The 22,611-nt window shown below is 42.8% G+C and overlaps 2 protein-coding genes and 1 long non-coding RNA gene across 5 annotated transcripts in view; 2 read left to right on the forward strand and 1 right to left on the reverse strand.

The window, feature by feature from the left end:
- Nucleotides 1–3,633, forward strand: part of LOC118403911 — a 9,728-nt gene extending 6,095 nt beyond the window's left edge. For 2 of the 3 annotated variants that reach the window (XR_004829715.1, XR_004829716.1), the window contains exons 3-6: nt 17–215; nt 860–1,058; nt 1,642–1,855; nt 2,616–3,633. This is a non-coding gene — a long non-coding RNA (uncharacterized LOC118403911). Of the gene's footprint in view, nt 1–16; nt 216–660; nt 1,059–1,641; nt 1,856–2,615 lie in introns of those variants that run through there. The other variant, XR_004829714.1, reaches the window with a different exon arrangement.
- Nucleotides 1–7,569, forward strand: part of LOC118403865 (matrix metalloproteinase-14-like) — a 35,903-nt gene extending 28,334 nt beyond the window's left edge. The window contains exon 10 of the mRNA XM_035802725.1: nt 6,764–7,569. Within this exon, the coding sequence (XP_035658618.1) occupies nt 6,764–6,988 (225 nt within the window). The 3' untranslated portion in view covers nt 6,989–7,569. The remainder of the gene's footprint in view (nt 1–6,763) is intronic.
- An 828-nt stretch (nt 7,570–8,397) lies between these two features.
- On the reverse strand, nt 8,398–21,995 carry LOC118403846 (multiple epidermal growth factor-like domains protein 10). The gene is made up of 20 exons (XM_035802705.1): nt 21,545–21,995; nt 17,445–17,571; nt 16,890–17,009; nt 16,313–16,405; nt 15,966–16,079; nt 15,644–15,760; nt 15,038–15,151; nt 14,502–14,621; nt 14,135–14,227; nt 13,705–13,818; nt 13,378–13,497; nt 12,948–13,040; nt 12,336–12,449; nt 11,929–12,123; nt 11,470–11,603; nt 10,890–11,102; nt 10,251–10,437; nt 9,751–9,870; nt 9,292–9,426; nt 8,398–9,038 (listed from the first exon to the last, which is right to left on the reverse strand). The coding sequence occupies exons 1-20, from the start codon at nt 21,605–21,607 to the stop codon at nt 8,911–8,913; spliced, it is 2,514 nt and encodes an 837-aa protein (XP_035658598.1). The 5' UTR covers nt 21,608–21,995; the 3' UTR covers nt 8,398–8,910.
- Nucleotides 21,996–22,611: the final 616 nt, after the last annotated feature.

The following is a 22,611-nucleotide window of genomic DNA, read 5'->3' on the forward strand; positions in this document are numbered from 1 at the left end:
CTGCTGTCGCTCCCAGGGGGGGCAGACAGGAGAGGTACCTAGAGCCACGGGGCCAACAGGAAGGGTGGTCCAGGCCTCGGGATGGACAAGAGGGATAGCCAGATCCTTGAGACTAACAGGAGGGGCCAACGGAGCAGCGGGTCCGACAGTAGCCTGGAGGGGCAAATAGAGTGACGGGTCTGATAAGAGGGCCTATCGGAGCCGTGGGCCAACAGGTAAAAGTTTTAATTTCATCTTTAGTAGATTTCTAGGCAGCTATTTTCTAAAGATACAAGCTATCTTTGCATTGAAGGTACATATGTAACTTCACCCTTGCATCTTAAGAGGGTAAATGTTACTTTATTAAGTAAATTTACTTGAAGAGAGTAAATGTGCTTTTGTGAAGTAAATCACTTCTTTAAAGTAAATGCACCTTGAGAGAGTAAATGCACCTCTGTCAAGCACATGCACCTGTCAGTGTCAAGCACATGCACCTGCCAAGCACATGCACCTGCCAAGCACATGCACCTGCCAAGCACATGCACCTGCCAAGCACATGCACTTGCCAAGCACATGTATCTGCCAAGCACATGCACCTGCCAAGCACATGCACCTGCCAAGCACATGCACCTACCAAGCACATGCACGTTTGTCCAGCATACGCACCTTTGTCCATCACATGCACCTCTGTCGAGCACTTGCACCTTTGTTAAGCACATGCACCTTCGTTAAGTAAGCTTCGTTAGATAGTAAATGCACCTATGTAGATTGAATGTACTCTGTTAAGATACCCTTTAATAGAGAGTAAAAACAATTATAATAGTCCCCTTTTTTCTCTGCTGTCCAATGGCCCCATGGCACCCTCTGCTGTCGCTCCCAGGGGGGGCAGACAGGAGAGGTACCTAGAGCCACGGGGTCAACAGGAAGGGTGGTCCAGGCCTCGGGATGGACAAGAGGGATAGCCAGATCCTTGAGACCAACAGGAGGGGCCAACGGAGCAGCGGGTCCGACAGTAGCCTGGAGGGGCAAATAGAGTGACGGGTCTGATAAGAGGGCCTACCGGAGCCGTGGGCCATCAGGTAAAAGTTTTAATTTCATCTTTAGTAGATTTCTAGGCAGCTATTTTCTAAAGATACAAGCTATCTTTGCATTGAAGGTACAAATGTAACTTCACCCTTGCATCTTAAGAGGGTAAATGTACCTTTATTAAGTAAATTTACTTGAAGAGAGTAAATGTGCTTTTGTGAAGTAAATCACCTCTTTAAAGTAAATGCACCTTGAGAGAGTAAATGCACCTCTGTCAAGCACATGCACCTGCCAAGTACATGCACCTGCCAAGCACATGCACCTGCCAAGCACATGCACCTGCCAAGCACATGCACCTCTGTCGAGCACATGCACCATTGTTAAGCACATGCACCTCTGTCGAGCACATGCACCATTGTTAAGCACATGCACCTTCGTTAAGTAAGCTTCGTAAGATAGTAAATGCACCTGTGTAAATTGAGTGGCCCTAAAAAGATAAAGAGAGCAAATGCACCTATGTAGATTGAATGTACTCTGTTAAGATACCCTTTAATCAGAGAGTAAAAACAATTATAATAGTCCCCTTTTTTCTCTGCTGTCCAATGGCCTTATGGCACCCTCTGCTGTCACTCCCAGCGGGGGCAGACAGGAGAGGTACCTAGAGCCACGGGGCCAACAGGAAGGGTGGTCCAGGCCTCGGGATGGACAAGAGGGATAGCCAGATCCTTGAGACCAACAGGAGGGGTTAACGAGCAGCGGGTTTGACAGGAGGGCCTACCGGAGCCAAATGGATCCATGGGGTGACAGCTTGGGCCAGGACCAACAGTATAGGTGGAAACTGTATTATGTGGTGGGTGTATTTTGGTTTATCCTTTGTGAAATACCTGGATGGCCATTCCATTGTGGCAAAAGGTTTTTGAAAGATTTCTGACATTTACATGTACATGTCCTTTTTTTGTGACAATGTACCTGAGTGACACAGTACAGAGAGGAACACAGTTAGTCTACTCCCTGCCTTGTTTATGTTTGTCTGCATGTGCGGTGTCTCCATGTATAAGTCTATCAGACTTTTGTCTGATTTATTGTGACTTTGTACTCCAGGACTAATGTAGTCTTAGCCACTTCCAGACTCCGTGAATTGCTGGTCAAATATTAAAAATTCAACAAATGATAGAACCAATAGTATGCTAGGGGAGTCGGCCAGCCAGAGAAGTCAGTCTGCAATCCGCAAAGCCTTGTTAGAGGCTTATATATTCTACCCATGTACCCATGTAAGATCATCTAAGTACGTGACCTGAGACAATTTTCCTTAGGTATTAGCAAATTTCATCAAAGAAAGCGTGCATATTCTTGATTAGGGATGATGACTTTCGTCAAGAATACTTTACTTTACTTTCAAAGTACATGTACTGTTATCTTTCTTTTCAGTAGTTTTTCTACCAATTGTCATGGACTTTGTTGCCATACTACATGTAAGTGACTGAATAAGTTACGTTGCATGTTAACAGTAGAATAAGGTCACATTACATGATGCTCTGAAGACCTTTTTGTGGCATTAATACACTATCATCCTATTGCTAATAATCTCATATTCTCTTTCTTGTTTTCAGTTACAGATAAATGCCAGTGCAGCTAGCAGACAAGATATGTACAAGACATAGTGTTAAACCATGAGGACCTGATGCTTGTGATATAGCATTAAGTGATGCATATAACACTACATGTATATGAATGGTATTCATAGTGAGCACATGTGCGTTTCGTGTATGTTGAAGTCTTGAGGTAGTGACTCACTGTTGATGAGGTACATATCTACCAAAGAAATCCTGTCCTACAGGTATGGTATGTACTGGTGAGCAGGTCATAGTAGGCATGCATACAATGTACAGAAGAAATGTATCACCAAAGTTGCTTTATATGTTACTGACAAAAACTACTTGCTAGATATCAGCAGATGTAAAAAGAGAGGGGGATTGAGAGTGATAAAGGGATATGTTGGTCCTTGTTTAATGTTATTGGGGAAAAGTAAGAGGGTGCTACCTGAAACATCTGACTGTTTCCAAAATCTGTACTTGTATTTGTAACAATTGTATATGTAATTTACCAATGACATATCAAGACTGTTTTCAGTTCTGTATTGCTAGATTATCGAGATTCTGTCAGCTTATCAGAACACTATCATTGTTATAGTTTCTTTTCAAAATTTCACTGAAGTTTCATATGCAAACTGTGTCTTTATGAATGGTAGCAAATGCTTTTTTGTGGTAATGTCAGATAGCAAGATATGTACACGTTCAAATAGAAGTGTAAAACCTAGAAACATTTTGTAAAAGAAGATTTTGTGATTGATACAGGTATAACGTTAGCACAGAAAACAATGCTTTTAGCTTGAGTTACGTACATGTAGTATGTATGTATGCCATGTACAGATGAGGTGTACCACTTTCATATTGTGCGACTGTCCAAAACTGTTGCATTTTTAGTGGATTTTTATCTCTGAGACATGAAGGAAGAAAGAGAAGTGTTAGTGTAGCAATGCAGTTTGTTTTTGCATTATGTATGTAATTTCCTTTGTTTCAAGTAAATAATCAATTCTATTTTGCACAAATAAACAATGATTGTATTATTTGTTCATTGTATTGCGGCTGTATTCTATTGAGAAGGTAAAAGACAAATCACCAATTCATCTGTGATAAAATGTATATAACATACACAAGCCTCATTGTCTTACTGATATTAGCACAGATGTGCCATGAAGATTTTGAGTCTATTCTTTGACAACATGCAGGTGCATGCTAATGTTGTTTCTGATTATGCCCCACAAATAATTTCAACTAGAGTTCTATGACCCCATATCTCCATGGAATATTTAAAGTTTTTGTAGATTTTAGGCAAATGTAGGTAGGATGTCCGGAGGTACTGTGATATGAGTCCCTCCCTCAAGCAAACCGTTTAGGACTCAGATCACACCATATGGTAACCGGCAGATCAGACATGGAGTACCATACTTGCAGTGTGGTCACCAGTTCCTCCTTAAGCACACTGTTGTGTCGCCATGTGTATCTGGCTGCCAGTGCCACTGGACAGGCATTCAGGACATGGTGAAGTGTCTGGTGGCCTTGACACAATAGGCAATTTGAGAGCGACAGTTGTACCGCGTTGGTAACCAGTTCGCCTTCCCGTTCAGTGCGAACTCTAATACACCCCTCTGGGCATCTGATGTCAGTTTTGTCTACTTCCACTAGTTTCGTCCGTCTTCCTTGTACTTTGAAAGTACTGCTGTGTTCCTGAATGTTACTGCAATTGTCCTTTGATATTTTGCAAGCGGGCTTCGATTAATGCACAATTTCTTCTTTGTTTGATCCAAAACACCAAAAAACATTTCTGCATTTACAGTATATGACCTTGATACTGAAGTAGGAGTTCCGATTTTAGTATCGTTTTACCTGGACATGCTCTGGTCTCTGGTTTTTGATTGACAGATATCTTGTAATGCAAGGAAGAAGTAATGTTTGTTTGGGCCCCATAGCAGCTTGCTCTGGACCTGCAGGGGCGTTTTTGTTAAAATCTTCCAAGGAGCGACGGATTTCCATGATATTCAGTATGCAAATATCCTTTGCAGAGTAAAGATCAGTAAGTTCAGTAAAGATTTACAGAGATGCATGTAAATTGCAAATTATGCAAAAAAATTGCATTTTTAATACATACTTGTTTCCTTTATAGGGCTCAAATACATGTAGCAATTTGTTTGTGGCAGGTGCAAGATAAGTAGAGACAAATGATGCAAATACGTCCCTAATTTATATAGTTAATGTAAAGTGTCATAATTCTAATATCCAAGCAGATCTTGCTGTGGCATAGGATAGTATCATTAACTAGGGAAGGAGTTTAGCCAGCAGATATTTCATGGAGATATGCGGTCTCCGTTAAATTCTGGAGCAGATAGTACTTTTTACAAGATAATTAAATGTATGCACATAAAACTTCGCCTACTTTAGCGCCATTGTTTGCAGTTGTGAAAGGAGTCAGACAAGGCTGCAATCTTATCCCCACTTTATCTAATTTCTAAACAACCTTCACGTGCATGATGATGATGAATGCTCTAAACACAACCAAGGACGTGATACAAATAAGTTAAAGCGAAGACTTAACATAACTTAACGTCCTATATTGTATGCAGATGATGTTGTTATATTTACCGTATCCGATAAAGTGCTTCAAATAGATGGAGAACATTTTGTATCAAATGAGAACTTGATTTTAACTTGAAGAAAACAAAAGTCATTATCTGGCAGGTCCTACACAAAACAAACAGTCTTGTTATTGTCATTGTTAGGGCATGAGTTTATTTCCTCTGCTACTCGTGCCTGCATATTACCTCATTAGACATCTTCTCTCTGGCCGAAAAAAAACAACTGTTGTTCAAGCACGTAAAGCTAATATTAGGCATCCCGGTAGTAAGATACTCAAGCAAGTATGTGAATTCACATCCGGGCAGTAAGATGCTCAAGCAACTGGATATGTAAATGTGAGGTCTTAAATCCCACATACGTTCATCTGTCTCTCAAAAGTGCCCGTTAAAGATATTTGATTCCAGTTTTATTACGGTAGATTATGTTTTGAATGCGAGGTTTGGGGAACTGAGTCCATACATGACAGCTCCCCAATCGAATTTTTGCATCACCGCATTTGTCGAAATATACGTCTCTGAATCAGAAACTGTAGTAATTGTCAACTGATATCATTTTCTTTACCATCCCAATGGTGCTTGTTTGTGTATTATATATAATCTAAAGTGGTAAATTGGGCCGTAAATGGCAGGTTATCCTACATACGCTCCTACATGCACATAATCCGTAATTATCATGACTGTACAGTGAAGATCTTGAGAACATTCGTGTATTTGCACGATGATCCTGAAATCAGCGGAGACCAACTTCATACGCCGAACTAGTCGATTATAACCCCACCCCCTCCCGCCAATACACACCCCCACGTGCTAAATAGGTGTGAAGTAAACCCGATGCTAAGTGTCCCCCCGTGAAGTTATGGTTCGGTTGCTGTTTAAAAACTCGATTGCTGTTTAAAAACTCGATTGCTGTTTAAAGACTCGATTGCTGTTTAAAAACTCGATTGCTGTTTAAAAACTCGATTGTCATTTAAGATCGGTTGAGATGTAACGATGTAGTGATGTCGGTTGCGATGTAAGATAAGTGCGCTGTTAAACGACGGTCGGTTTTACGAAGCGCTAAATCGCTGTCGAAACTCGAACGATGACGCGTCAATCGCATCGGAAGCCTCTATTGTGCAGTCGCGTTATCGAACTTAGAAAACCACTTCTTAGACCGCAAACTTTAATTAAGCCAGAATACCACCTTTTGTACAGTTTTAAACCACAGTTAAACCCACTCAAACCGCGCCCTGTGTTTGGTTTACAAAACAACTTTGCTTGCACATATTTAATCATGAAGGCAGTTGAAACTTCTCAGCACTTTGTTATTGAACTCTAAACATATGTTCACAAATGTTCTATGTATATGAGAGAGACTAGAACTAAAAGAGCAATTCATCTAAAGGCGTTGTGAAATTTCTTAAAGTAGCGTGTGTGAGATTTATCATATAACATTTATTTTTTATTGGTACACATATCAGACAAGACACAGTTGTGAATGCACTCTAGCCGAGCTAATATTAACAAGATGTATTAAATAAAGACTACGGTGATGTCATATAACATTTGATATTTTCCGTACTACAGGGCAGCCAGTATTGGCGTTTCAACGACACGACCTTCAGTGTGGACCCCGGTTACCCGAAGTCCACCGGGCAGTACTGGTTCGGGTGTATGATGGAGATGGAGGAGACCACGCCCAAACTGCCGCCCTGTGACCTGCAGGGCATCAACAGCGGAGTCAACGTGGTGCCTACTGTAGTCTTACCTTCACTTCTGTCAGTGTTAGTAGCGAAACTCCTGCTCTTTTGAGCAGACTTCTCATTTATAGTGTCGGAGAAAGGAGCTTTTGTTGGTAGTCCAAGAATAGACCGTTTGTAAATTCAAATGATGTTGTAGTCGCACAAACTAAAATTGATAATGATTAGTGTTTTTTTTCTAAGTTTGTATATAGACAGTATGTTTCAATAAGCTCTTAAGTTACAATAAGCGACACGCGCACAAATTAGTTTAACTCCCAGGAAGATCTAGTGATAGAGTATGGAAATGTGCTCCAGAATCATGTTCGTGAAGGCGATGTAATTATAAATAATAACTGTCTGTTTTGACTGATTACTACTTGGAGTTTCTTGTTGGCATTTAGGGGTAGAGTAAACAGTAACGTAGATGTAGATGCCACGCTGGTCGTGGTGATGTCCCATTGTGTAACATAAAGGTTTTAGTATTCACTTTTTAAACTTCTGGTGTATTTTTCACTTTGTAAAAATGTGGTTTCTTTCTCATTCAAGTGCAGGACGCATGGATTTCCTTTTTACGACATGACTAACAGTTGTCAGGTGTATAATAGGTATTTTCATGTTACTTTTTGCAAATAAAATGCTTGTTCAAAGAAATTGGGTGGTGCTACACTGACTTTCTGAATCTATGAGGACAATCTGTTTCATCTACATCTAACGTTATAACGATTAATAGAGCTCGATACAAAAGTCTTGAGAAGATCACAACACCAAATATTCACTAAAAGTAAGTTTAATCAAATATTACAAACATACATGCATCCATTCAGATATTTTGACACGTCTTGGCTGCCCCGAGTGTATGAGTATTGTTAGTAGTTAAAATGTACACAAAAAATATTTTTGTATAATTAAGATGATGATAAATTGAATAGGAGTTAAATAAAGAATCAACATACCTCACTATGGTAATTCTAACGACTGGAAATCGTTACATGCTGTCATAATTATGTTGGTAGTTTTCCCTGTGTTATTTGTACAACTTATTGGTTAGAAAGGTAGTTTGGATGTGTAACACATCGATCTAAACACAACACAATTCTCCACAACACTGTCAAGTATCACTCTGTATCGTCTTCGTGTACTATGGCTTACGTATCAATTAGGATTAGTGTCTATAGTTTAGCTCATACCCATATATGCAATAAACAGGCATTGCCACCAATGTTTAGTAAATCCACTAATACATAAACATAGTTGTAATTCAATGTAAGAAAGTTTTCACAGCTACCTGCCATAAACCTTTCCCAAAAAATAAAATCTTAAACATTTTTTGACCCAATCAGAGCTTATTTCGAGGCAACTTCAGCACAGAACTGTTGAAGTTGATGCAAACACACCAATGGTTTATTGTAGACAACTAACGACATTTAAGCCATCTCATCTAACTAACCAAAGCTCGTCGTCATACTAAATTGGACATTGTGTACCCTGTAGTGGACTAGTTCAGAAAGACGAAAAAGGTCGCTGCTTTAGAAGACACAGTCTTGTGGTGCCCATTACAACACGTAACGACATAGCTGCCGGAATTCCCCTTGTTATGATGTTCAGAAAATACCAATAGATAGCTACACGGGCATGCAAAAATAAAACCGAACAGTGATTGAGGAAGATCTGTTTTTTTTTTAAATTTCTTTTTGATGTTTCAACAACAAAAAATCTCTTCTGAAATAAATGTAGCTAACTTTTGTTCCTACCGGGTCCTTCAGATATAGATACATACGCTACACATTACCGCACGCCTTTATCCGTCTCTTTCTAGAGCTGTGAAGTTCCGAGGTTACAAGTAGGATACATTCTTCACAGGCCGTACGTGCGTCGAAGATAGATCTGGGAGCGCAAGCTACACAAGAACCTCTCTTGTAAAGGGTCGACAAGACTCAACAAGTCTTCTACACAAAGTTGTAGACGATCAATTACTGTTAGCAATGGCGGGACTCATTTCGCCGTTCTTGTAGGTTTCTTGAGGCAGTGCGTGATGCCGAGACCGACCAGCGTCAGGACGACCACGGCCCCCACCGCGGCGACGGCGGACAGTCCGGGGAGACCTCTGGACGTGTCTCCGTCTGTAAGAACGGTATAGCATATCTATAAGCCTGAATAAGATGCAGAAACACGCATACATACACAGTACTGCACTATCTTTGTTCGTAAATTACCAACAGAAAACTCTATCTGGGTGAAAGAACCGAATAGCTACTCATAAAGGCGATAACGCAAATGCGTACACAAACAGTCTGCATGGCTATGGTTGCCTAATGAATCTTACCACATATATAGACAATCCGCTAGATGACCGTGGTAATCAACCCAGCTTACCGTCAGAGGCGAACGTCGCCGACCTTTTCCCCCTGTTGGCTCGCCCGCGCATGCGCACACGGTTGCATGTGGCGATGGCCTCCTTGGCGCACTCCTCGTACTGCCGTATGGGGATGTCGCAGGTGTTGGCGTTACCTGCAAGAACGTCAAAAACACTTTTAGTTTACGAGAAATGGCGTCTTAGTTGACATGAACCTGCAGAGCACTGCGCAAGGCCTACGTCACATTTCCATGCCGGGGCTCGACCGGGTAGCTTTCGGAAACGAAAAGTATGATATAAAAGACATTAAACTACACAAGACGCAAATTGAATAGTCGTGGGCATTATTTGTGCCTATCTTTACGTATACACTTCTATTTTTGTTTCCACAAAAAAAGCCCGGCCGGCCTGGTTTTGAAATGTGACGTTAGCTTTAGTCTAAACATGTGGAAACTTCAGAACGAGTCTCTGACACCCACCTGTTGACTCGACCCGGACCACCCTGCTGTTGTGTCCGTCCAGAGAGTAACACTTGGACAGCATTTCACTCAGACAGTCCTCAAACTGAAGCACTGGCACCTGGCAGGTGTCAGCAGCACCTGGATAAACAGCAGTACCAAGGTCATATTATGTTCAACCTACCTTATGACATTGGCGGCTTTAGAGAAATATTATCAGGAGGATATTTCGCATGCATGTGAATGTGTGTGTGTTTGTTTGTTTGTGTGTGTGTGTGTGTGTGTGTGTGTGCGTATGTGTGTGTGAGCGAAAGAAAAGTTAACCGAATGGAAAGATACAATATCATTGCCGAAAGGCGATAGAAACTGTATAAGACCTTTCTGTATAAGACCTTCATCGGAACTCCTGCAAGAATGGGGAAAATGTCTGTCTCAACCTTACTGTGATCAAAGGTGCTTTCTTTATCGCTTGAGCTATGAGGATATCTAGACACTCAAATCACAGTCAGAGGCCGCCTTACCCCGGCAGATTTGTTCGGTGAGACTGAGTGTGAGCGTGGACAGCGCGTCGAAGTCCGACACGGTGGTGATGTAGCGCTCCGCGCTGGCGATCAGTTTCAGCTCGTTCATGTTGACGCTTCCCACGCTGATGGCGTACATGATGACGCCTGCGCCGTGAGCCATCTGCGACGGGTAGCTGACGTCATCCTGGGAGGGACACATGTCATCAAATTAACCACATATTCTAACAACGGTGTCCAGATCTGATGTTGAGTAAAGGCAATGGTCCTGTTCTTAGTTTCTTAGGAACTATTTGTAATAAGATTACGATTACTTGGACATACCGGGTACCTGCTGCATCAATTCTTGCAGATACGCTATCTCATTGCAATTGTTTCCTCATTGCAAATCTAAATAGAAAAATGACAAGATCTCATCATCAACGACCCACAATGTGACTCCAAATGATGTTTTTTACTTAATAAAAATAATGTCGACTGTCTCATTGTTTCCTCATTCCAAATTGATATCGCAAAATGACAGCAACGATAACAAGATTTCTTCATCAACGACACACAAACAATATTGACTTTAAATGTTGTATTATTTTTACTTCTTGGGAAATTAACGACTGTCTTCAGGACCAAATGAAGCCCGACCTGCGCCCTGCCGTCCGTGATGACGATGGCTATCTTGGGCACGTTCCCGCGGAACTGGCTGTGCTGCTTCATGAAGGTGATGGCCTCGCCGGTCCGGGTGAACCCGCCCAGGAACGGGATCCTGTCGATGGCGCGCATGACGTCCTGTTTGGTCAGGTAACGGTTCAGGGAGAACTCTTCGCGCACCGTGCTGCTGTACTGAATCACACCGACCTGAGGAAGGTAAATAGGAAGTCGTTGTTTGCTTTACCAAATGGTCTTTTGTACGCTCGATCTGTCTGCCTGTCTGTCTGTCTGAACGCTCGATAAATCATCTCAAATCAGTGACTTTGACCTTCAGCCAAATTCAACCACTGCAAATTTCTACCTACGACAATAAAAGCGTGACTAAATTGCCCAGTAAATAAAAATCATGGCCGTACACTTGATCGTAGAACTGACACACCCACCGACAGTGCAAAATGGGCCTCCCCTATGGTATTGGAAAACTCTTTGCACCAAGATGATCAAGATGTTTGAATCAAATCTGAATAGCGGAACAGGATATGTTTTGCTGCACATATCGCCAGCTGATGATTACCTTGGTGGCGTCTGGTCCGATCTGGAACTGGTTGATGACGTTCCGCAGGAAGGCCTTGGACTTGTCGAACTCGTTCGGACCGACACTGGTGGATCCGTCCACAAGGAACACAAGGTCGAAGGAAAACTTGCAGTCTGTGGGAAATTGAATATTGCAGCTGTAAGACTGCTATGAGACAGCTACGATACCAAACGCCTTGCGATAAACCTAACACAGATATCTTATTTGCAAGTCCTTAAACGTCTTTGTTCAGTAAAGATGTATAAGTATATATTATTAAATAGATCAACTTTTCAACGAGAACACAGCCCTGTAAAAGTCGTGTAGATTGTTGAATAAAGAATAGTACCGTGCTAGCCTTTATTCAACAATCTACACGACCTTTACAGGGTAGCACCATATCTTTATTCCAGCATGTTATCTATTCCAATGGAAATCCCACAAATAGATGCTCCTTACCTGTTCGTATTTCACAGCGGGCGCCTTCAAACCCCTGGAGGCAGTTACAGCGGAACCCAGTCTTCATGGGGATGCAGGTTCCGCCGTTCCGACAGGGGGCGGTGATGCAGAAGTTGACAGTGCCCGGCCCGTCCCCTTGTATGTTGGTGGGTTTGGGCTTCAAAATGGACCCTGTTGGCTTACCCTTGTTCACTTCTGCAACAGAAGAAAGGTTTTGTTACGTTCAAACAATTTCGTTCTCTCATACATCTCTCTCGACGCGAACTGCCACATATTAGAAGAAAAACCCATCCAAGTCCAATGCACATTTTGCCTTCCTTCTATTTTCGTTATTGGTCGTCTTGATTCACCGCTAAGCGTTATTTGTTATCAAAGACATTTGAAAGTAAGTTGATAACGTTACTCACGACAAACTCCACAGAAGGCGTGGCAGTTCTCCCGTACATAGTCCGTGTTGCACGACTCCACGGTGGGCCAGCCTGGGTTGGCACCGCAGTACGGGTGCTTGTCTTCACACCTCTCTGCAACACGTGAAATGTAAGCAGTAGCACTCAAACACATTCAGATAGCAGTAACATTAAATGCACAGAAGTATATCTATGTGTAAGTTCTTAGTTGGAAATTATTTGGACTAAATGGACAAGCCGTGTCAATTGTTCCAAGTTCATACTTCTCAGTTGAAAGTACTGAACAGAAATAGTTAGCCATCTGACAACTACATGGTAGTTTTCCATCCACATTTTCAGACCACAGTGCATTACTATCGATAGAATATCCTCACTTCAGGTACTTAGTAAATAGAAAGTCAAATTCCTTACAGCCTTCGATGAACCAACACTAAAACAGCTCAGTACATTTGTGCAATTACCAAGAAGCTAGATGAAGTCGAATGTATTGGAGTAGTTTAGACGTTTATATGTGCACAAATATGTATATGATTTGTTAACATGTCACTTGTGGGGCAGAGATGTACAATAAAGGCCTTCATTCATCCATTATCTGCCAAGATGCCGGCCTACCTGTGCAGAGCGGACCGTCCCAGCCGGGGGAACACAGGCACGAACAAGTGGTGAAGTCCACTACCCCGCCATGCTCACAGTGTATTCTACATTCTGGGGAGGCGAAACCGGTTAGCAATACCCAATAGAAGTGGTAACATGGTCTTAAGCTATCTGTACATAAAAGGTATATCAACAGTAGCTGAAACGAGAGCAATGTTGCCGACTTTAACAACAACAAGTTATTAGCAAGTCATTAACAGGTAATGTAAACTTGATACTGATACACAGCTCTTCGTCGAATGGCCAGTATGAAGAATGCAGGTTGCAGCGTTTGCTTCCATCAACAAAGACAATCAGCCAACACTTAACTATGCAATTTTCAATGACAAGCTCCGTTTTACGTTGATGTCGTCCACTTTGATGTAGGAAACCTACTGAGATTTCCTACCTTCGCATGTTGGTCCCTTCCACATCCCCGCACAGTTGCAGTCACAGGTGCTGTTCATGTAGTTCTTGGGATTGCCGCCTCGCGCTCCGCCATTCCGACACGCGGGGTACGTGGGACAACCTAGAAAAGTAAGACTTGTCAGTGTGAACTACAGCTGCAGTAGCTAAGTCTGTTACAGGAAAACCCCAGAACGACTGACAGCTGCGCCCAAATACAGTTAATCAAGCAACTAGATATGACTTTGGAAACGGTCAGACGTTTAAAGCAGAATCCACTACATTTCGTCAGTGACACAAGGACTGACAGTTGATAAAAGTGTGCACTCACTGCACTCTCCGCAGAACTGGTGGCAGTTGTTAACCACGTAGTCTGATCGACAGGAGTCCGCTGTCGGCCAGCCTGGGTTTGCTCCACACAGAGGACTGGCGTTCGTACACGGCTCTGGAGAAACATTGACATCGTCATCATCAAAACCGTTGGATTACCAACATCACGGTAGTCCGAAACCGAAAAAATTACACCTCTCGAACTTCTTTTTAAAAAGGGTCCATGTCCATTGTGTTAAGTTTATAGTGCGAACAATATTTAATCTACATTTAAACATACTCTACTGTTTCACACAATTTCTACTAATGATATGTATTGATATGTGTCTCGAGTCTCGAAATGTAAGCTACATCTGTTCCTTCGTTATTTGTGTGTTGCACCTGTGACAATTGTTCGTGTCAAAGACGCGAGGACAGAAGAGTAGACTCACTGTCACAGAGGTCTCCGTCCCAGCCAGGTGTACAGGCGCATGTGCAGGTGGACCGGTCCAGCCTCCCGCCGTTTGCACACCGCACATTACACTCTGTGGAAGGATAAGAGATGGGGCAGGGTAGAAAGGATGGTTCAAACTACACACTTACAACAGTACTGACAACTTCGACTTAAAAGCACCCGTATCTGATGACACGTTGGGCAGCAAGTAGTCTCCATTCAAGGAGGTTTTGGGTAAGGGGTTCCGCTTTCTTTATGTTAATTAATCCCTGACGACTGCATCCTTGTTTTACATATTTTACATAAAATTCATTATCACAGGTTAACACAAGTTTAGCAAACGAAGTTAATTCTGGCTTTAGTACCTGCACACGTGGGTCCGCTCCACAGCCCGGCACAGTTACACTCGCAGCTCCTGTCTCCGTACTTGGACGGGTTGTTCCCGCGGTATCCACCGTTCCGACACTTGGGCGACTCCTGGCACTCTGGGAACATGGACGGTATAACATACGTCATGTAGCGCCCGTACGCGCGTCCGGAACAATATCAGGACACCATGACCACGTAGAGATAGATAGCAGTTCACTCGTGAAGATGAAACACTCTAAATTACTGATGACTAAAGGACATTCTAAGGATGTAAAGGACATTCTAAGCTCCCCATCATAGACAGTGTGGTTTGTTTTTATATCTTATTGGCTAATTAACATATTGCTCAAACACTCAATGCTGCAGGAGACAGTAATGTCAAATCTATCCTGCTGAAGACTACAAACTGTGTGCAAATAACGGATAGTGTATAACAAGGAGTTGAGATGAAAGTAGCAATGGCTATCGAATCTATGACTATAGCTGCCTTGCAGTCGTACCGACAAAATGATTTATAAGTTCTAGAGCTCACCGCATTTTCCGCAGAAGAGTGGACAGTTAGTTGTGACGTAGTTGTTGGAGCACAGGTCTGTTGTAGGCCAGCCCGGACTCGCGCCACACAACGGGCTCTTGTTCTCACACGGTTCTGTGGAGGGTGATATCAACAGTAAGTAAGGGCCGGGAGTCACATAGGTCGTGCGACCGTCGTACGATCGCTAACTTCGCGCATTTTGGAGGACAAAATGTACGTCTGCGCCAAAGTTCAACTGTCTTGGTACACCAAAAGCTGTTTTGGATCGGTGGTTGGTTTTGTCCCGGCTCCCGGCCTGCTCAAAAATCCTATGGCATCAAAATCTTCAGTATGATATATGTGACCGTGCCCTAAGGCACTTCCTGGTCTTTTCTAAAGTATTATAACCCGTTTGGTCACTGCCTGACAGAGAGAGGTCAGTGTTATAAACTAAGACATAGAAAGAAAGAAAGAAAGCTCGTAACTTAATCAACGACGAATGCTATTTATGATAAAAAAAGTGACATACAGGCACGTTTATATTATTCATATGTATTATATATATGTTTATTTCGCAGAGTTCTAAAAGTAAAATGTCGAGGTGACATGTTAGGTGGTGACACTAACCGGTACACTGGTCTCCCAACCACCCGGGTCCACACTCACACACACAGGATTCTGGGTACAGCGTCCCGCCATTTCGACAGATTTTCTTGCAGCCTCCCGAAGTGACAGCACTTGTCTCTGAAATGGAAAGAAATGAATTATCAACAGTGCAACTTGAATGGCCAAAGATTAAAAAGACAGATTTCACTAACTTATGTGTCACGAAGATAAACATAATCTGCAGAACATGTGGATAGAATATGCTCTGTAGATCAATCCTAAGAAAAGTCATGGATATAGATTTGTTCATGTACATGCATCAAGAGTTCAGAACAAGACGCACCACAGACACCACAGAAGGCGTGACAGTTGTCTCTCACATAGCTCGTCTTGCAGGAGTCCTGGGTGGGCCAGCCTGGATTAGCTCCGCAGAGAGGGCTCTTGTCCACACAGGGGTCTGACCAACACACAAATTAGCACTCAGTCAGTACAAAACGCCATTTCACCACACCGACATTGAACGACGTTCCCAAAGGGAGCAACAATAGTTAGCTAAGCTGGATCAACAAATATCAAAGACTAGCACCGCCATTGAACAACGTCCCCAAAAGGAACAACAATAGTCATCCAAGCAGGTTCAACAAATATCAAAGACTAGGACCGAGCTCGAGCCACGTCACACATCCTCACCTTGACACTGATCCCCATCCCATCCAGGTGTGCATTTACAGGTGCACGTGGCGCGGTCCAACGTGCCACCATTCAGACATCTCGCCTGGCATTCTGAAGTAAAGAAAAGGAGAATCAAGAACAAGAAATCATGGCTTTTCTTATTGACAAAGTTTTGAAACTTGGCACTTTGAATGCTCAACATACAATCACAGGGAACATTTTTCCGCATTTTTGAAAGGTGTGGTTTCCTCTTCATGGTGCGTTTCGCGTAGTCTCTACCAGACTCCGAGTCGCTATAAAAAATCGTAGAAATGGTACAAATAGAGGAGTATGCCGGCCAGAGGAATATAGCCGGCTAGGCAACAGTAACGCGACCGCGGATCTAGGGATCCTAGGATCGCGAGCTGTTCCCTGGCCGGTTATATTCCTCTCTATTTGTTCCATTTCTACGATTTTCCAGCGATCCGGAGTCTGGTAGAGACTACGTTTCGCGTCAAAGGCTCGTTGTTTTAATTTCATCATAATGATTTAAATGCTACTTTCATGAGTACTACGAGCACTGGGATGAAAAAAATACATGCACTTTCTGCCCAACCTGAGCAGGTCTGCCCGCTCCACAGCCCCACACAGTTGCAGTCGCACGTCCTGTTGCCGTAGTTCTCCGGGTTGCCTCCCCGCCGACCTCCGTTCTGACAGGCCGGCTGCTGCGGGCAAGCTGGCGACGAGAAAGGTCGAGGTCTGACATGTGCCGTTTTCAAAACAACCGGTCGCAGTTTGCACGCACGCATTACAAGTCTTACGTAATCTCCTCAATGTCTATTTGTTTATGCTAACGCCATGTTACTTTTAAACAGAAGCTAAAGGCCAACACAAGAAGCTTTACTATTTGCCATCATGTAAAAACAGGAAACGTCTTACGATCTTTATTTCTTATAGAATAGCTATTGAATAAGGCACGAAGATACATACATACATACGTACATAAAGTTACATACATACATAACCTTTATTTTGACTGGATGGCCCTATAAAGAGATCTATCAAGAGATTTGCATTTACCATTTTGCGACAAATAATGTTTTCCTAGATGTCTATCTTTCATCAACGTAACAAAGAGCGACCTTTCTACAGTATTTGAGGTACTACTTACAGCAGATGCCGCAGAACTGGTGGCACTTGTCGCGGACGTAATTGGTGGCGCACATCTCAGTGGTGGGCCAGCCTGGGTTCTTCCCGCACAGAGGACTGTGGTTCTCACATGCTGCCGACACAGCGTCCTGGGGGACGATTGAGAACACACTAACGGGATACTCACTACCCGAGCTAGATGCATGCAAGGCTCTTCGTTCTGATCGGGGTTACATGTTTCTCATGATATACTACTAGACGTTGTAGTGGATGAAATGGTGTATTACCAAGTAATGGTGTATCGGGAGGTTAGGTGATACAAAAGATGAAGACGACCTCAAAACCATGCCTTATCTGATACAATGGTACCATCATCAAAGACAGGGCACAGAGTGGAATCTGTCTACGTTGGTGGCATGGCGGAGCCAAGGCATAGAATTTCTCTCTCAAAGGATCTCAATTGAAAAATTTGCGTGTACATAAAACCCGGCATTGCTCTTCAGATCCGACACCTTCTTTGAGCCACATCCTTGGATGACGTAATCCAGGTTTGATGTCGTTGCAAGGTCGTGGAATGAGAGACTGGGAGGGGCCGAATCATTCAAGCTTGACAACAAACTGAACCTAAAAATACCGGATGCATTCTTGAGAAAAACGTCACTAACTATTTTTGGATTAAACTATTTTTTGGCTGTTGTTTGATCCGCACATATCTCACAAAGAAGACCACCTATCCACGCTACCACTGAATACCATTGAGGAAATGCAATTGAATACTGTCGTACAAATCGGCACGTTTTATCCCTACTTTCCATCTAAACCCTCTTTATTGCCTTTGTCTACATGATCTCAAGAAGAATTCCACTTTCCCTTTGATGATATCCTTATATTGAAGTCCTACAGACATGTACGTGTTGCCATCGAGATGGCAAAAGCTTGAGCGGTAGTGTTCTCCGTAACCCTACGAAATGTTACAAGCATCAGCCATTGGCATATCGTGGCTTAGGGCAAATGGAAGTCTTCACGCAACTAAAAAAGTGCTTTCTATTTTCAAAAACGCAAAGTAATTTGATTAATCTATTTCTTTCTAGTAATTCTATCAGATAGTCCCGCTGCCCTGCCAATGCCGGCACCCTTTATGACCTGATGTTCATTCCGAGAACTACGATCGACCAGAGAGATCCAGTCTGCTATATATATGCCATCACGATACCGCCGACAAAGTGCTTCCGGTCCGTTTCCTGAAGTAGCTCTTCATTGGTCTCCATCCAACGTTATGTCACAAGTTAAGGCTCTTCAATGTTACTCGCGACCTCTAGAACGTTTTGACATTGGACGATGTTGTGTGGCACGTAAGCAAGTAGACAAGGTGACTCGGTGGTAGCGCTGGCAATTGCCAGTGTTCTCTCAAGAATGCTGCTAGATCAACAATCTTGACATAGGCTCGCTCACTTCCCATCTCACTTCCCATCATCTCCTTCAAGAGAAACATATTGCCTTCGCCTTTTATAGCTATAAATTTATCCCACAGGATGTGTTTGATGTTGGGGATAAATGACTCAACTATGGCGCCTTGCCCTTGCACGACTTTGAAGAGTAAAAACAAATATTGTGCCGATCAACATAGTTCTTTCTGGACTTCATCGCGGAGAAAGTATTCTCAAACTAATACATATGTCACATCTATTTTCTAATAACAGGAAACAAGTAATTACCGTACCAGTATAACATCTACACCATATCATGTTAACCCCGGTCTTTTACTGCAGATAATCGCTTCCACGAAACAAAGCTCAGTATGAATATTTGTAAACGGTTTACGTCAAGATGTTGCTAGCTGTTCACAGGGTATGCAAACATGTGGTGCATTGGCTTGCTGCTTTGGAAACCACAAGGGAATAAAGAGAACCCAACAGGGACAACTTTTCCAGAAAGTGACGCATCAGTCAAAAATGTTCCTCATTTGAGCCCCAACTCACATCCCACCCTCTCTCATCTCACCACTTTTCGTATATTTACTCTTAATCCCAAATGGCAAAGGAATTCACTCCCTTCCTTCACAAAGAAGTAGAGGACCAAGACGCATCCCAAACACACCTGAACTTTTCTCATGGCGTTGGCTGTCGTGCACTTGTACAAACATTGGGCTCTTTGGTTTGAGACGTTGATTGACGCGATGCTGTGAACCTCAGGCCGACCACAATCGGCTTGTTGGCATGGAAGAACAATGGATTTCTAGCAGTACTTGAGGAAGTGACAGTTGGAACACAGCGGCCATTCAGAACTCTCAGAGCATCTTATGTGAACCCTGGCAAAAGGGCAGCGTCGACCATCCTGCGTGTGGTTGTGAATCAACCGATAGAAAGGCCCCCTCAGAACATTTCAAGACTAAGATGTAATGTCACTTTTAAGCGATATATATCTCTACATGGAATGGTGCTACTAGTGGATTCTTTTGCATGTACCTTCAATGCATGCAGCGTTTCAAAATTGCTGAATGTCTTTTTTTTTTCAAAATAATGAGCGAAGCTAAAGCGTATGGAATTGGGTCAACAAGTACAAAGAGCAAAAAGTCAAAAGGCATTGTTGTGTGATACGTTTATGGAGATGGTTTAAAACAAATCTAGTGCACTTTGCCCGGACGTTGTTGTAGGTCTAGCATTAAGTGCTGATACCTGCCATATGAGGTAAAATGAAATGATCAGTTCCACTCGATCTGTGAAAGAAATGTCCGCAGTGAACATGACATTTGATCCCGTGGACATCGATTGCCACGCGTTACAAAACATGCCCAAGAAGCCATTGTTGTTGAATTTTGCTAGATACGAGGATTTTGATCGTCGCCCTTAGCAATGTTATCATCAGTATTACATTTTTTGACGAGGTCTGAAAGAGCAAATAGCGATTCTAGGAATCCACTTTCCACAATGAAAGTGACGTTTCCTTGAATTACGACAAACATGGATAGACATGGAATTAACGGATGAAGAGGTCGATGATTAATTTCTTGTTGTTTCTCGGTCACTCGGTTTTTTATACTCCAGATAGAGTACAATAAGACGGTGCAATATCGCAGATGGTGTTTTTTTTTCTAATTTCCGGGTTACCATTTCAAGCGAGGTTACCTCATGGCCGCTACTGGTAAATCATGTCGCATTAATCAAGATTGTTAATGCACAAGATGGCAGAAAATGGACGGCAATGTGGACTCCACATCTAGGAGACTTCGTTCGAGCAGTGTCGCCCATCCACGCACAAGGCCAAATGATTTGAAGGAAACATTGAAATCCTGCATGGACGATAGTACACAATGATTCCTCATCGGTCTATTCGTGTATGCGTTATGTTTAGTGACAAAAACACTGTAGGAATGGTTAATGACGGATTCTTGTGCGAGTTCAGAATGTTTGAAGAAAACTGTGATGATATCACTGTTTGTGCAAGTTCTAGGAAATTGACGTTTTTTTCTGCTCACGCGCATCCTAGTTAAACAAAATTACTTCTTTCATCGACAAATAGTATGTCTACTGCAAATTGTTTTCAATATGCTACTATCTAATCAACAGCTTGCTATACAAAATGTACCTAACAGTAGACTCTTCACAATACTTATCTTTGCCCTTCGTTTTTGGAATTCTACTTTTTTTCAATGTGCTTGCCTCTCATGACACGATGGAGCAGAACCTCATGGGAGCGGGGAATCTCGGGCTGTATTCCATCATTTTACCAGTCCTGAGAATAACAATGATAGAGATGAACGGAGGACTGTACTATCTCAACGATTACGATTTCTTTTAGGAGACAACTGTTGGGGACCCCATGATATCTAGCTGACGCGAAAATCACCAATTCCATAGCGAGAGTGCCGAAGACGAAACGCCATGAGCCGGGCGGGTACTGATCCGACGAACATTTCTCAATTCATCGCAACAGCGCTACCTAGTACATATACCCGTTTTTATCCTGAAATTTCATCCCCATTTCGGAAACGGATTAAAATATAGATGCAGCCGTTCTACACAACTAAAATAGAACTGTCTTGGAACCATCAATCGAACAGTATTTAGCCGCCGCAAGATGATCACAATGGAAAGACCACTGCAAAAAGCAATGTGCACGTACCTCTACAAAGAAATGGATCAAGACGACAGCCGCTATCACTCTCCAACTCCCTCCTCCCTCCATGGACGACACTGGCAGCTTCACGCTTGTAAAATCCGAACTTTGCTCGCAATAAAATCCAAAATTTACCGCCTCTTCCTCGTAAATTATCGGGTGTCAGTAAAAATGAGCCTCGCACGCTCTGAGCTCACGACGTGTTTACCGACCCCACTGGTGCGCAGTTTTCCGGTGGGCTATTGGCTAGAGTGGTTCTTACCGGGTAACGCTGGAGGAATGCGACTTTCTCAATTGACATGGGCGAGCGTGAAACAGGATTTACCCACGCGAGAGGGAAGAATGGGGTAGCGGGAATTTTTTCTCAAAGCCAAACCACCAAACAGTGGCGCACCACTCATTTAGCTTTTGTCTACTTCTGCATCTTGTCAAAAAGGTCCTCCAGTAATAAAGATTCACGGTATGCACATCGCTCATTAAGGGTTCAACATTTAACTTCATCCGCGCGCTCTTCAATATTCATGCAGCAATGATGTATTCAGTACCGCCTTTCAATACAATATGCATTCTTTTGTATGAGGGCCCTCGATGATGTATGCGGTCCGCAAGACCTGGCAACTCGTGATCACGACATATCCTATCTTCTATTCTCTGAACATTTTACATAGAGAGTATCTTGATGGAAGCCATACGTATCTAGAGGTGTGCGGTATGTTTAATAAGCTGCCTTAGGACAGTGTATGGTAGCAGTGCGTACCCTTAACAGCTGCTGCAAAAATATAATTCCCACTGCGGGGATAATGCCTCTCTAATCACAGGACTCAATTCTTATGAAGAACCAAAGGACTTACACACAAGCTGGACCTGGCCTCAGCTAAGGACAGTGTTGGTACAGCAAAGTCCAGTTATGGACAAACAACATTTTTTTTCGTGTTTTTTCTTTTCTGTGGTGTTACGAATAGGTATTTGGACTCATTAACGTAGAACGCATTAACGTTAGATCCAATGATCAGAATTGAACCTCTTCATTACGGGTTAAAAAAAAGGTTTTGCAGAGTTTGGGATTTCCAAAT

The sequence above is a fragment of the Branchiostoma floridae genome, chromosome 2 (genome assembly GCF_000003815.2).
Source record: "Branchiostoma floridae strain S238N-H82 chromosome 2, Bfl_VNyyK, whole genome shotgun sequence".
Lineage (NCBI taxonomy): Eukaryota > Metazoa > Chordata > Leptocardii > Amphioxiformes > Branchiostomatidae > Branchiostoma > Branchiostoma floridae.